Source organism: Pseudorca crassidens, chromosome 5, assembly GCF_039906515.1.
Source record: "Pseudorca crassidens isolate mPseCra1 chromosome 5, mPseCra1.hap1, whole genome shotgun sequence".
In the NCBI taxonomy this organism is placed as follows: domain Eukaryota; kingdom Metazoa; phylum Chordata; class Mammalia; order Artiodactyla; family Delphinidae; genus Pseudorca; species Pseudorca crassidens.
Genome location: NC_090300.1, coordinates 15788470 through 15804312, shown reverse-complemented (window position 1 = coordinate 15804312; position 15843 = coordinate 15788470). Strand labels below are relative to the sequence as shown.

The 15843-nt window shown below is 40.8% G+C and overlaps 1 protein-coding gene across 1 annotated transcript in view; it reads right to left on the bottom strand.

Annotated features, from left to right (window-relative positions):
* COL6A6 (collagen type VI alpha 6 chain) overlaps positions 1-11780 on the bottom strand; it is a 109818-nt gene extending 98038 nt beyond the window's left edge. The window contains exons 1-6 of the mRNA XM_067737430.1: positions 11720-11780; positions 8821-9408; positions 6946-7566; positions 5310-5870; positions 3586-4143; positions 24-599 (exon numbers count right to left, since the gene is read on the bottom strand). Coding sequence (XP_067593531.1) covers positions 24-599; positions 3586-4143; positions 5310-5870; positions 6946-7566; positions 8821-9408; positions 11720-11780 — 2965 coding nt within the window. The remainder of the gene's footprint in view (positions 1-23; positions 600-3585; positions 4144-5309; positions 5871-6945; positions 7567-8820; positions 9409-11719) is intronic.
* Positions 11781-15843: the final 4063 nt, after the last annotated feature.

The window sequence follows — 15843 nt, the reverse complement described above, 5'->3', positions numbered from 1 at the left end:
AAAACTTAATGGATGAATCTTACCTACTTTTGAAGAGTTACACACACTGGCGGACACATCTGAAAATATCCCCTTCAGGCCTCCAAAAGTTTCCACAAAGAAGTACTTGTCACTTGATCCTGCCATGGCCAGCAGCTCCACGGGGTTGGCACCAGCGATCCCAACGGCCAGGACAAGGATGCCCTTGTCCCGTAAGGCCTTGGCTGTGGCATTGAGCTTATCGGCATCATGGGATTCCCCATCAGTGATTACGATGAGGACCTGGGGGACCCCCTTGTGCAGGCGGCTGCCCCAGGCTTCAGTGAACATGTGGTCTGAGAAGTCCAGGGCCTTGGCGGTGTAAGTGTTGCCCCCCATGGGCTGGTCATTTTGGAGCACCGAGATCACCTCCCGTTTTGTGCCAAGGTTATCCAGATAAAACAGCACCTCTGGGTCATCTGCATACTTCAGAGCCCCAAACCGGACGTGATTCTTGCCCACATCAGCTTTTTTCACCAAGCCAATCATGAAGTCCTTCATGATATTATACTCATCATGGTCAATGCTGCCAGAGCTGTCAATTACAAACACGACATCTAAAACTTCAATGCGCTTGCATTCTGAAGGAGGAGAAAGGAAAACTGGATGAGATTAGCTTGCACATCATGCAGGACTCCCCTCCCCCACCTGTTTTTTAAATGCCAGTGTCTCCTCTCCATAGGATCAAGCTGTACATTGGAATGTCCGCTCCCTGGACAACAGACACAACACACATGCATTTGTGCTGCCAGTACATAGTAATGCTCATTTAGGTGGCTTTTAGGACAAGGCAGATGTGACGTGAAGCTTACTGCAGGGGTTGGGAAGGGGGTGGGAAGGTGGGTCACAGGATCATCAGGGATAAACATGTCAAGTGCTTTTGGACCAAAAAAAAAAAAATTCAAAATTCTGAGGAAATTTTCCTGTGTTTAAGTGGTACCTTCAACATGTGCTTTCATTTACACTAATTTGTTTATTTTTTTTAAGCCACAGGGACCATGAGATTTTATTCTTAAAATGAACCCTGGGGAAATGACCAGATGAAAATGAATTTGGCAACACTGTATATTTTTTCATGTTTAACTTTTCAAGGTTACATTTTCTCCCTTTTTGACTTTCTTAAGACATTATCTGTTTTCATGATTGGGCCTCGTCATAAAAATAAACCCATTTCATACCTGGCCCAACCAAGTGGTCCTAGCATGACTTCTTGTTAACTTTTTAAATGTAGGGTCAATGCCATGGAAAAGTAAAGCAGGAAAGACCCAATTAGTCCATGTGTGTATCACATTCTAACTCAAGGTACAGAGTTCCAAACTCCAACTCACTCATTCTGGAGAAGTGGAATTGTAAGATGGTGAATGATTTAGTCTCTATGTAGCACCATCCCTCTACAGGCCTTAGGAAGGTGTGTTCCAAATGTTAACTCATCCATTCTGGAGAAATGGAACTGTGAGAAGATTCCCGCTGCCCCCTCCAAGGCTCACCACATTCCCTTCCTTGACAGCCACTTTATTGCTCCGTGGTTGGGCTGTTGCAAATCCTAAAGCCAATGCACTTCCCCCCCTAACTAGAGGCCATGTGTACAGAGCCGTAACCAAATTCTCCAGAAAGTCTGGGTCCTCACAAAGAGAAACTATGTCCCTCTGGCCTTCGGCTGCCCAGGGGACCTGCTTGGATTACCCAGGGGGCTGGGGGGTAGACTGCTCAGTGCTGGCACCCTTCAAAAAGGTCAGATTTATTCTGGGTGGAGTTACCAGGACATGTAATCCAGGTGTATTCCTCTTGCCACAAAACATAGACCACAGTCACCAAGACTTCTAGTGGGGGTTGACAAGAACTGTTATTTGAACAACAGAACAATGTCCCTCTTTTCCTTCAAAATTCCATTAAGATCCATCTCCTCCATAGAGGTTTTTCAGAATGCCTCTGTCATCAAGTCCCATGGGTCGCAGTATAAATCAGCCCCTTATTTCTGCTGAACCTAAGTTTTATCACTTCCCTTACTCTGCAGTCTCCTAGGAACATGTGGGTGACTATACTATTTATTTCCTTGGAAGCATCCATTGCTCAAGTTCCTATATTATATTCCTCCTTTATAGGATTTAATAAATATCAACATGTTTTTACAAAGATTATCTCATTTTATGTAAGTATTGATTTTTAAAAATTGTAAAATGAACAAACATGTATAGTGGATGTTAGGTCAAAGGGGAGACACCTTGCCCAGGAGGTTATACCCCTCTATCGCCTGTCTCAGTGGACCACACATAGCCCCCAAACTCAGATTATACAAGGCTGGGCCCCTGCCTCAAGGTGAAACCGACTCTGTGATGTAATTCATGCTCCAGTGCTCCCCGTGGGATGAGGCTGAAGCCAGACTCTAGCTGAGACCACCTCCTTGCTTAACTCTTACCCATGCCCTGTCCTGCCCTCCTTACTTCTCTTCTGAAAACACCTCCTCAATAAATCAAAAGTCTACAAATAATGAATGCTGGAGAGGTGTGGAGAAAAGGGAACCCTCCTACATTGTTGGTGGGAATGTAAATTGGTGAAGCCACTATGGAGAACAGTATAGAGATTCCTTAAAAAACTAAAAATAGAGCTACTGTATGATGCTGCAATCCCACTCCTGGGCCTAAATCCAGAGGTAACCATAATTCGAAAACATACATGCACCCCAATGTTCATAGCAGCACTGTTTACAATAGCTGAGGCAAGGAACAACCTAAATGTCCATATATATAATGGAATATTACTCAGCCATAAAAAGAATGAAATAATACCATTTGCAGCAACATGCATGGGCCTAGAGATTATCATACTAAGTGAAGTAAGCCAGATAGAGAAAGACAAATATCATATGATATCACTTATACTGTGGAATCTAAAAAGAAAAAGATACAAATGAACTTATTTACAAAACAAACTCAGAGACAGAAAACAAACTTATGGTCACCAAAGGGGAGGAGGGGGGGAAGGGATAAATTAGGAGGTTGGGATTAACATATATACACTACTATATATAAAATAGATAACCAACAAGGACCTACGGTATAGGACAGGGAACTCTACTCAATATTTTATAGTAACCTATATGGGAAAAGAAACTGAAAAAGAACATATATATGTATGTATGTATAACTGAATCACTTTGCTGTACACCTGAAACTAACACGACATTGTAAATCAACTATACTCCAATAAAATTTTTAAAAAAGGAAAAGCAATAGATAAATAAATAAATAAATCACTTCCACAAGAACCCCCGACTCAGCTTCTGCTTCTAGGGAACCAGACCTAAAATCCGGTACGATACTATTTTCCTTAAATGGAGGATTCATCACCCTAGTGCTTTGTCTACAAAAGGGAAAGCATCTAGGTGGATCAGAATTGTTCCTTACTGTCTAATTTAACAGTTCTGTTGAGGAAACTTTCATTTCTATAAGCAAGTCAAAAGCCACTAGGATACAATGTTCAAATAGTAGTCTGCTTAGTTCAAGAAACGACTAACATGTATTTGTGGCATTTGGATAATCCCCCTATAGTGAATATGCCCACACCTACCTTCATGGGGGCTGCATATTCCAAAAACAAGGTCGTCTTCAATGTGTTGCAGAATGTCAAAATTCTCAACATAAAAAACCATCTCCGGCCTCCCACTGATCTCCTCAAGCTGGGTGACATTGGAGCCAAACACCCCCACGGAGTAGATAATTATGCCTTCTTGCCGAAGTGCCACTGCTGGGTCCTTGACTGTGTCCTGAGCCTCACCGTCCGTGATGAGAATGAGGAACTTCCTGACGTTGGGTCGGGCCCCCTTGGCAGGGCTGAAGTACTGAGACACGAAGGTCAGGGCGCTACCGGTCAAGGTAGTTTCTCCAATGTGAGCCATTCGGTCTATTGCATCTGAAATTTCCCCCTGGGACATATATCTGTTGAGCTGAAACTCCTCCTTATTGATGTCACTGAACTGGACTACACCGATTTGCACCCTATCTCCCCCAATCTGAGATTTGCTCACCAGGTTTTTCATAAATGTTTTCATTTTGATGAAGTTTTCAGGTCCTATACTGCCAGAACTGTCCACCAGAAACATGATGTCGGCCTTCATCTCTTTGCAGGCTACACAAGAGAAAGGAGATGGGTTATTCAAGTTGGCTTCGTGTAAAAAGATTAAGAGTGAACAGAAAAACCCAAAACACAAATAATTCTATATGTAAGTTAAGCATGTACTTGGTAAGGGCTGTTATCAGGTAAATAATGCATTGAAGGCAATGAGAGGGAGCCTATTCTCTTTGTTATTTAGTAATTTGCTTTAATATGTAACTCAGGGTTTCTCAGCCTCAGCACTACTGACATTGTGGGCTGGAAAATTTGTATTGTGGAGGGCAATCCATGCACTGTAGGATACTGTAGGATGTTTAGCAGTATCCCTGCCCTCTACCTGTTAGATGCCAGTAGTGCTGCCCCAATTATGACCACCAAAAATGTCTCTAGACATTGCCAACTGTTCCCTAAGGGGGCAAAATCACCCCTGGTTGAAAACTATTGATCTAACTCTAGAAGATTTCATACATGTTTTATCAAAAAGCAATTTAAATAAACCTGTAGTACTCCTTAAAATCAGAAATCATTTGATCATATTACACAGGCAGTGTCTAATCATAGATCTATCCTCACAGGGATTTGTGGGGAGAAGCTAATTAATACTTATTAGAAGCTAATTAATTAGCACTCCCCTAGTTATCACCACCAAAATTGTCTCTAGACATTGCCAACCATCCCCTGAGGGGGAAAAAATCACCCCTAGTTGAAAATTACTTATCTAGCTCTAGAAGATTTCATACACATTTTATTAAAAAGCAACCGAAATAAACCTGAAATATTCTTTTTATGCTTCAGATAATAATAATTAGAGCAACACTATAATGGGCCCTTCATTTTGTTCTGGATAATAAACAGCTCCACGAGTCAATGAATCTCAGCTTGGTCATTTATGCTGTTTCTGCACACCTGCAGCATCAAACACTGCAGAAAGTAGATGTAAATTGTTATGTATAGGATGGGTAAACAAAAAGGTCCTATTGTACAGCACAGGAAACTATATTCAATATCCTGTGATAAACCATAATGGAAAAGAATATGAAAAAGAATGTGTATATATGTATAACCGTACAGCAGAAGTTAACACAGCATTGTAAATCAACTATATTTCAATCAAAAAAACAAAAAATAAATACTGCAGGAAAGCAATTTGGGAGCTGAAGTCCAAAGGCAAGGAGTCCTACCTTCTTTGGCACAGATTTCTTGAACAACCTGGTTTCTTATGTCTTTCAAGGCATCAAAGTCATGCACATAGTACACCCGCTTCTCCTCGCCTGCGATTTCTCGCAGCTGTGTCTCATTGGCCTCCTTGACCCCAATGGCATAGACGTGGATGAGCTCCTCTCTCAGTCTGTTTGCGGGCCCCAAGATGCTGTCCTGGGACACACTGTTGGTCAGGACAACAAGGTGGCTTGGCACTCTGTTTTCCCGCTGCCTCTTCGCTTTCTGCAGCAGCCCCAGGGTGAAGTTCAAGGCTGCACCTGTGTTTGTGTTCCCGCCCAGCTGCCTGATGTTCTCGATGGCCTTTCCCACATCATGCTTGTTGGTGTATTTATTGATCTCAAATTCCAAGTCCCAGCGGTCAGCATACTGGACAGCCCCAACTCGCACCTTCTGGGGAGCGATGTTGAACATCCCTACAACCTCCGACAGGAAGGTCTTCATTTCCTGGAAGTCCGTGGCCTGGGTGCTCCCAGAGCCATCGATGAGCAGATAGATGTCTGCTTCCTCAGTGTCCACACAACCTAAAATGCAACACGAAAACTGAGTGTGGCATTGGGGCAAGTGGGACAGAGACACAGGGGCAGGTGGGAGGAAGGGCAAACACCAGCCTTGTCAGACAGAAAAATGGGAAACAGTTTCTCCATGTTAAAGACCCAAATGAATTATCTGTGACAGTTTGAGATGATTTGTATCAAGGATCAGAGTCAATCTGGATGTAGTAAAAGATTAGAAAGAAAACATGAAGATGCTTTTTACAAGTCACTTCTCTTAGCAGGGAGTAACTGTTTAGCAAAATGTTAAGTGGTGATTTGCGAGCTAGAGAAGGTAGCATTTAACTGGACATGGTGGACAAAGTGCCGTCTTTCTTGAAATCTTGAACAAAGTATTTACCCTTCATCTACTCCTGGTCAGTTAACACAACCAGGGGTATTGTCAGTGGCCTTATTTATGCCAGGCAGTGACACTTCTGCAGTCGACATGCTGTAAATATTTGTTGAAGGATGCAGATATATATATGTATTGCATGCACACACATAATTTATGAAAAATACATGTGTATGTATGAAATATATGAAATACATTGCTCTCTGTCTCTCTCTAAACTCACTGATACTAGAATAGTACCTCCCAATAAATTCATTACTCTGTCCTCAATCCAAATCATGCTTCCTCTTTATTCTCTAAATTGGAATTTGAGGCTGAGGGAAGAAGAGGAGGGAGAGAAAAGTACTCACACACAAAAAAAAAGAAAGGAAAGGCAAGGAAACATGAGAGGCAAAGGTGAGAAAGGAAAAAGTGCAGAGCGGGAAATAACAAAGGAAGGTATTCTGGAGTGTTGAGAAGTAACAAAGAATCCAAGTAAAGCTGTGCAAAAGAGCAAATAAAAAAAGAAATCCCGTCTTCCCATTCCAACACCTCAAGAGATTTTATTCTCCCCCAATTTACGTTTCCTATTATCAAGTTAAATTAAAAAGTCAGGAACTCACTCTCCCTCCCTACATCATGCCTGCCAAGCCCTTTTGTACACAGAACACCTGCAAGACAAGAAAAAAGCAAAACGATGGGAATAATCCTTCTCTCAGCAAAAGGCTTTACCAGATTTGAGGGTTTCAGTCCTTTCGGAAACGACAGAGACTGTGTGTGTGATCTGGTTCCGCAGTTTCTTTAGAAACGTCTGGTTGTGGGCGGCCAGGTCGGAGAAGGTTTTCAGTTTGGAGACGTACTGCTTGGCAGGGTGAGATGCGATCTTCTCCAGCTGGGCGTCGCTGGCCCCCTCTATGCCCATGGTGAAGATGGTCACCCCCTGGCGCCGGAGGTTCAGAGCAGCCTTGGTCACGTTGTCCTCAGACGGGCTATGGGTCACCAGCACAGTTATCTGTGGCACCCCCTGATTCTTCCGACTGCCATGCTGCACGCTGAAAACCTCCTTCCTGATCTTTCTCAAGGCAGCTCCAGTGTAGGCCTTCCCGGCCTGGGGAGAGAGGCTCTGTATATCCTGGAGAACCTCCGACTTGTTTATGCCACTGCTCAGTGGGTTAATCACCTTCGTCTCATTGCTATAGGCCACAAGGCCAACCCTCATGCAGTTTTCCTTGATGTCCAGAGCAGATACACTTTCTTCCAGGAATTCTTTAAGATAGTCAAAGTCCTCCCAGCTGCCGTTGATGGACATATCCAACAGGAACACAACATCTGCCACAGAAGGGCCTTGGCAAACTGTGGGCAAGGAATGAACAGGCAGAGTTTCAATTCAGCATCTCTGCTCAGCATTAAAAGACACGGAGAACTCAACCAGAACTTAGTTATGCCCTTAAAGATGGAAGGAGGTGTACAAAATGATTATGAAGCCGAGATCAGAGAGTCCTGGGTTCAAAGGTGGGAGTTTAGCTAACCTCCCAGCTCCAATTTCCACATCTGTAAAATATAAGTAACCTTAATAATGATCTCATAGAGTTGTTATGGGGATTAAATGAGATCATGTGTTTAGTATGGGACCTGGCACATAAAAGTCACTCAGTGAACAGAAGCTACTGCTATTGTATTAAAATCACTAATAAAATCAGTATTTATAGTCCAAACATTCTTAAAGGATGGTAATGGAATAGCAATTGACATTCCAATATTTTATTCGGGAAAGATGCTAGTAATAGGATTCCCATATTTTCATAGATTGCTACAAGAAAAGCAGCATTCTCCAGTATCAATAGACAGTTTTATATGTCATCTCACTCAAACTGACTTAACCAGACATAATGTGAGTTTCTTACATCACTTGTTTGCACTTGTACACTTTGAGCAAATTGTTTTTTTACTGGCTCTCTCCTGCCCCTCTCTTGGATGATGTTCATAAACTCTTGGCCATTCTTGCTAATGGGAGAGCACAAGGGGACAGACCAGGACAGCAGGTTGGAGTTGGAGCAGAACACGGGGAAGCTAATTTAGAACAGAGCTGCAGGAAGGGGCAGCATGGGACTGAAACCACACAGGCGTAGCTCTGACTCCAGACTGCAGGGCCAGGTCACATCATCTCTAAGAGGGCCCGCAAGTACCTCTCTGTGGAACAGAGGTTTTGGACTTCCTGAAGTTGTTTCAAGCTCTAACATCCTGTGATGACATTATACGGCTTCTGGAGTCAAGGATTTTTTTAGGAGCAAATCTACCTTTTAAATGAACCAGGAATAAAACTACATAGCAACTGAAGCCCAGGAAGAAAGCTCAGGCAGCTGGGAGCAGGGTGGAGGAAGCCTGTGAATGATGAGCAATAAGTGAAGCATGGAAAACCAAGGCTCACCAAGTTCACTGGATTTAAAAAGGCCACAATCATTCCAGAATGATTTATGCAGAATTTAACATCTGAAAATGCAGCCCAGCTTTTGGGGAAGGGGATGTTCATAGAGTCTCCATCCTCTCCTCTTGTTGATCTTCCAAAAGCATTTTATCATCATCCCTACACACGCGCCCTGAACCCACCTTCCACAAGAATGTCATTGACTGCTCCTTCCTTGTACTGAGCCGCATCCTTGAGAATCTGCGTCATGTTTTGGGAGAACGTGCTGAGGTCTCGGACCGTCCGGAGGCTGTAGTGGAACTGGCCTGTAGCCATGGCCTTCAGGGTCTCCTCGGACACCCCCTGCATACCCACGGAGATGATCCTCACCCCGTCGTTGCGCAGCGCCTTGGAGGCCTCTTCCACGGCATCCTCAGACTCGGCTGAAGCCAGGACCACCAGGATCGGGGGAAACTGTCTCCTGTCCCTCCCGTTTGAGAAGTAGGTTGTGTGTACCTCCTGGAGAGTGTTACCAATCCTCAGGGAGCCACCCAGGAACCTGAAGTTCTTCTTGAGGTGGTTCAACATGGGCCCTCTGCTCTTGAAGGTGCTGAGCTGGAATTCTCTGTGGAGCCCATCGCTGTACTGGGCCAGGCCCACACGGTACTTGTGGGCCTCTATGGGGAGGCTGGTGATCATTTTGTTGATGAATGTCTTTACAAACGGGAAGGATTTAATTCCCATGTGGTCAGAGCTGTCCACCAGAAACACCACATCGGCATACTCAGGGCCTACAAACCCATAGACAAACACAAACAAAGCAAACTTCAAAAATTTACTACCAAGTTTAATGCCAACCATATGGGAAAAACATTACTTCCCTCTTTTGTTTGTATTTGTAATATCTTTCCAATGCGCTGAAAATAATACACATTCTCTCAAGAAAAATATTGTTTCTTGGGCTGATTCTTTATACACCCTCTCATTTGAACTGATCATGAAATTAAGCATCACTTTTGCAAGGGATTAAGTAGAAATAGGTAAATATAAACAAGTTAAAAATCATGGGTTTTTATATGTTTAGTGGATAATCTCCCCATGTCTTTTTTTTCTTTCAGAATTTGACCTCACTTTATATCAACACGATAAACATTTTCATTGAGAATCTAATCAAATCAAATTTGAATGGAGAAATCTAAAAAATAGCCTTTCATTGTGATTTCCACTTAAGCAAAGCAACAAGTGATCTGATTAACTTATAAACATATTAGTTTTGTATTCAAAGTGTCAAATTGGTGAAGTTTAAAAAGAATCCTAAAAACCATAAATATGAGATTGCATTAATCTATCTTAAAGTTATTTACAATATTTTTTGATGAGTGGGCATTATAATTGGTAAATTTATTCTCACAAATGTAAAATGTGATAGAAACATTAGCATTCCTACCTTAAGCTAGGAATAGGATTATACTTTTAATTTCTATTAAGAATATAATTTTTATAGAGGAATACAATACTTTGCTGAGCTTTTAAGGCTTCATTTGATGCCAGATTCAATGCTAGGTATGTAAAATTATATTTTTATGTGATAGAGAGTTATTTGGTTCAAGCACAAAATATCATTTGCTCATGGTCTGTCTGCTGGTTTGAATTCAGAGCTCTTACAACTGTTCTATAAGCTCCATTTCTGGTCCAGGGAAGGGAGGGAAATATTTGTGTGTGTCTGGATGGTGTATGTTTAAGAAAATACAGTGTAATTGAACAAGCAATGTGAGTCCTGACTTTGCTATCAGCTAATTCTTCCAGCTCTGTCAAGCCATTCAATATACTTGGGCCTCAGTTTCTTCATATTTTAAATGAGTAGATTCAACTAGAAAATATCTAAGGTCTCTCCTCACTCTGAGTTTCTGATTATCTGAAATAGTCACAAGATAAATTCTAATCAAATTAAAAGAACTTCAATCTTTTCTTGTCTACAACTGTGAGGAAATCAGCTTTGGCACCCCAGCATGTTACTTCATTCTCTTTAGAGCAGTCTGATCAAGGCATAGTGGATAAAATCATTCTTTCTTTTCTTCTAAGCAACATGATTTCAACCAGTTTGAGATTGCTTTGATGATCATATAGCCAGCAGAATCTCAGGGGAAAAACTAATTGAGGGGATCAACATCTTCCTCCAAGAGAAGTCTGGAACCCCTCTGAGGACTGTCAGGTGAGTACTGCGTAGGATGGCTTGACTTGTGACCAAAAGTGACCTTTCTATTCATGGACAAATCCCCATATTTTGTATGGAGAAAAGAAATGTAGCCACTGGCACAGGAGGCATATTTAGGTTCTAACCAGGCCCATCACTGTATGTGAACCACAGAACAACTGGGGAAAAAACACTGTCTTTCTTTAAAAAGCTTAATAATAGGCCTAGTGAGACATCAAAGGAAGATGTTTGCAGGGCAAAGTCTAATCTGTCTCTCCAGAAAACTTGCTTCCAAGGTCAGAGTCCTTGAGAAAACTGTAAAAGCCAATCTAGGTGGCCCTGGACATGAAGCGACCAGTATAAGAACGGATTATTTAGGAGGTGGTAGAGGCTGTGAAGGCTTGGCCAGTATTTTGACTTCAAGTCCACTGGACATAGATTGCTGACAGTGGATGGCTCTGGAGCTCTCTCTTCAGGGTAAAAGCACTTTCTTTACAATAATCAGACACTCAGTTTAAATTGGAGCAAAATCTGGATGCTTAACCAAGACAAATGTTTTGGCACAAACGAATTAGGAAGAGACATTTCAAATTTTCCAGGCCTGAACTTAATGTTAAAAGAGAATTTTCATGCAACCTCCCAGAAGACCTAGAAGTAGTTGAAACTGAGGACAAGAAAATAGTTCTCATATCTTCCTATTGTGAACAAGGAATAAGATCCAGAAACAAATGATCTTCAAAGGAACACAGGGTGACATCAAAAGAAACTGAGCTGCCACTCCCACCCTTACTATCATCAAAATCAAAACAAAGGAAAACAAAACACTTAACTTTTAAGCAAGTCAAACTCATATATTATTTTCCATAATGAAAATTAAGGAAAAGAATTCTTTTCATTTTTTTCCTTACCAGAATGTTGGTTGACAGAAACATGGGAACAAATTATCATAAGGAGCAAAGTGAGCAGCATTTTCATATTATAACCTGAAAAATCACCAACTTGAAATCTGAAAAGGCAAAAATATAAACATCTAAAATTGTTGTGTATATTATTTGGAAATCAAGACTCAAACACATATGAGCACACAAAATTATATAATAAATTGGGTGAAGACAAGGAATTTCTGAGGTTCCCTGACCTTTGGCTCTGTGAAGTGCCTTGGAGAAAAATGAACCGTCAGCATTTACAGAATCACAAAAGCTTCTCCTGGTCCCCAGACCCTGTAGAAACATGAGATTTTAGATTGTCAATGGAGGCAGCCAGATGCATTCTAGTTCCACCAATATTATGTGTCCCTACTAATCAATTTTCCTATAGCCTCATGTCACCCTCTGTCCACTCATTGCCAAGACAATTCAGAGTTCACAGTTGGGACACAGTCTAAGAGCTGATTTGCAATTTTTCCATCATGAACATGTAGGTGTGTTTCATACTTGAGAAGTATTTCTAGATGTGGTCAAAATTCTCTTTTCTCCTTTTCCTACATGATTAGAAAGGTAACTATGTCCCTTTATTCTTAAATTTGAGAGAAGACGTAAAGAAATAAGTAGTGACCCTCCATATTGCATACGATGTCTTGGTCCTCAGAATGATGCAATTGGTACCATTTTTTTCCAACAACCTAGAACCACATGAAGCAAAGTTTTCCAATACTTGTTTGGCCTAAAGCATTTTCAGCCACCTTGAATTATTCGTTTCATGGGATAAAATAGGATATTGAAGATATTGACAATAAATATTTCAATTAAACAGATTGGGCTCATTCATTCACTCATTCATCCACTGAATAAAAAATGAATTGATCCGTGTTAATAAACTAGTATTTCTGTTTCTTGCTTAATTCGTACCCAAATGTGTATTTGATACAAATGGCTGTCTCATTCCTTGTCAGGCAGGCTCCTATTGTTTAATATTTCACCCTTTCAGAAAAGGGACCTTTGCCATGAAAAATTCCATCCCCACTTCCTCATCTACTCCATCGTCCCTCTGACATTCTGGAATTTGGGACTCTGTTCTGTTCCTTCATAGGAAGACTAGATGATTTAAACTTTTCAGGCTGTGAGTCAATTTATCCATGGTATTTCAGAGGAAATCAGTAAGCTGGAAGGGGCCTTTAAGAGGTTGTTTTTAGTCCAACCTTTCATTTTAGAGGAACTTTGGTCCCAAAGTGGATTGTCCAAAGTGAAAACCAAGTCATACTATGTGTACAAATTTTCTACTAATGTGTATAACAATAATAACAAAGTCTAACATTTGGTCAGCCTTGACCATGTTCCGTGTCCTGTGCTAGCAGCTTTATACTTGTTCTCCTGTTTCATATCGATAGGAAACCTAGAAGCAGGTCATATTATTGTTCCTATTTTGCAGATAAGGAAACAGATTCATAAAGGGGAATGTGATTCAAGGCCACACAGATAAAATGGGCCACAGTTCAGACTACAGCCCACATCTATCCAATTTTAAAATCTGGACTCTCAAACTTAGTTCCTCTGCATCCCAAACTCAGTATTATTTTTAAAATTTATTTTATTGAAGTAGAGCTGATTTACAATGTTGTGTTAATTTCTGCTATATAGCAAAGTGATTCAGTTATACATATATATTCTTTTTCTTATTCTTTTCCATTATAGGTTACTACAGGATATTGAATATATTTCCCTGTGCTATACAGTAGGACCTTGTTGTTTATCCATTCTATACACAATACCAAACTCAACATTATGAACACAAAAAGTGTCTCCAAGTTTTTTGGTTCTATGTCTCTTTTTCAAAGTATTAGGGGTTATTGGTACTTGTTTTCATGCCTTTTTATTTTTGCTTTTCAAACCAGGGCTTTACCCTCTTCACTTCTTTTCTGTCTATATTATGAACTTTATAAATGAGTGCTATCTTTAGGAGTTATGAGAGATAAGAGACTTTAGGTTACTCCATAGGATAAATGCCAAAGACTGGAAGAAAATAGTACTGAATGGAAGTTAAAACCTGGAGAGAAAAGTGAGGGTTACCTAAGGCCACAATAGTCTCAAACAGTATGCAGCATCCGGAAATTTCGCCATGCAGGTGGTCAATACTACTGATACATTAAGAGTTGAGTTCCTTGGGATAGCATTTTGAAAAAAACAATTTTCTTTTTTTAACATCTTTACTGGAGTATAATTGCTATACAATGGGGCGTTAGTTTCTGCTCTATAACAAAGTGAATCAGCTATACATATACATACATCCTCATATCCCCTCCCTCTTGCGTCTCCCTCCCACCCTCCCTATCCCACCCCTCTAGTTGGTCAAAACGCACCGAGCTGATCTCCCTGTGCTATGCGGCTGCTTCCCACTAGCTATCTATTTTATATATGGTAGTGTATATATGTCCATGCTACTCTCTCACTTCGTCCCAGCTCCCTCTTCCCCCTCCCCGTGCCTCAAGTCCATCCTCTATGTCTGCGTCTTAATTCCTGTCCTACCTCTAGGTTCTTCAGAACTTTTTTTTTTAGATTCCGTATATACGTGTTAGCGTACGGCATTTGTTTTGCGCTTTCTGACTTACTTCACTCTGTATGACAGTCTCTAGGTCCACCCACTACAAAAAACTCAATTTCATTTCTTTTTATGGCTGAGTAATATTCCATTGTATATATGTGCCACATCTTCTTTTTCTTTTTAATAATACTTTCTGTATTTAATTACTTATCAAATCCTATGTAGTTCTTTTTTTTAACATCTTTATTGGAGTATAATTGCTTTAAAATAGTGTGTTAGTTTCTGCCTTATAACAAAGTGAATCAGCTATACATATACATATATACCCATATCTCCTCCCTCTTGCGTCTCCCTCCCACCTTCCCTAACCCACCCCTCTAGGTGGTCACAAAGCACCGAGCTGATCTCCCTGTGCTATGCGGCTGCTTCCCACTAGCTATCTATTTTATATTTGGTAGTGTATATATGTCCATGCCACTCTCTCAATTCGTCCCAGCTTACTCTTCCCCCTCCCCGTGTCCTCAAGTCCATTCTCTACGTCTGCGTCTTTATTCCTGTCCTGCCCCTATGTTCTTCAGAACCATTTTTTTTTTTTAGATTCCACATATTTGTGTTAGCATACGGTATTTGTTTTTCTCTTTCTGACTTACTTCACTCTGTATGACAGATTCTAGGTCCATCCACCTCACTACAAATAACTCAATTTCGTTTTTTATTATGGCTGAGTAGTATTCCATTGTATATATGTGCCACATCTTCCTTATCCATTCATCTGTTGATGGACACTTAGGTTGCTTCCATGTCCTGGCTACTGTAAATAGAGCTACAATGAAAAATGTGGTACATGACTTTTTTTGAATTATGGTTTTCTTAGGGTATATGCCCAGTAGTGGGATTGCTGGGTCATATGGTAGTTATATTTTTAGTTTTTTGAGACACCTCCATAGTGTTCTCCATAGTGCCTGTATCAATTTACATTTTCACCAACAGTGCAAGAGGGTTCCCTTTTCTCCACACCCTCTCCAGCATTTATTGTTTGTAGATTTTTGGATAATGGCCATTTTGACCAGTGTGAGGTGATACCTCATTGTAGTTGTGATGTGCATTTCTCTAAAGATTAGTGATGTTCAGCATCCTTTCATGTGTTTGTTGGCAGTCTGTACATCTTCTTTGGAGAAATGTCTATTTAGGTCTTCTGCCCATTTTTGGATTGGGTTGTTTGTGGTTTTGATATTGAGCTGCTTGTAAATTTTGGAGATTAATCCTTTGTTAGTTGCTTCATTTGCTAATATTTTTTTCCCATTCTGAGGGTTGCCTTTTCGTCTTCTTTATGGTTTCCTTTGCTGTATAAAACGTTTTAAGTTTTATTACGTCCCATTTGTTTATATTTCCATTTCTCTAGGGGGTGGGTCAAAAAGGCTCTTTCTGTGATTTATGTGATGGAGTGTTCTGCCTATGTTTTCCTCTAAGAGTTTGATAGTGTCTGGCCTTACATTTAGGTCTTTAATCCATTTTGAGTTTATTTTTCTGTATGGTGTTAGGGAGTGTTCTAATT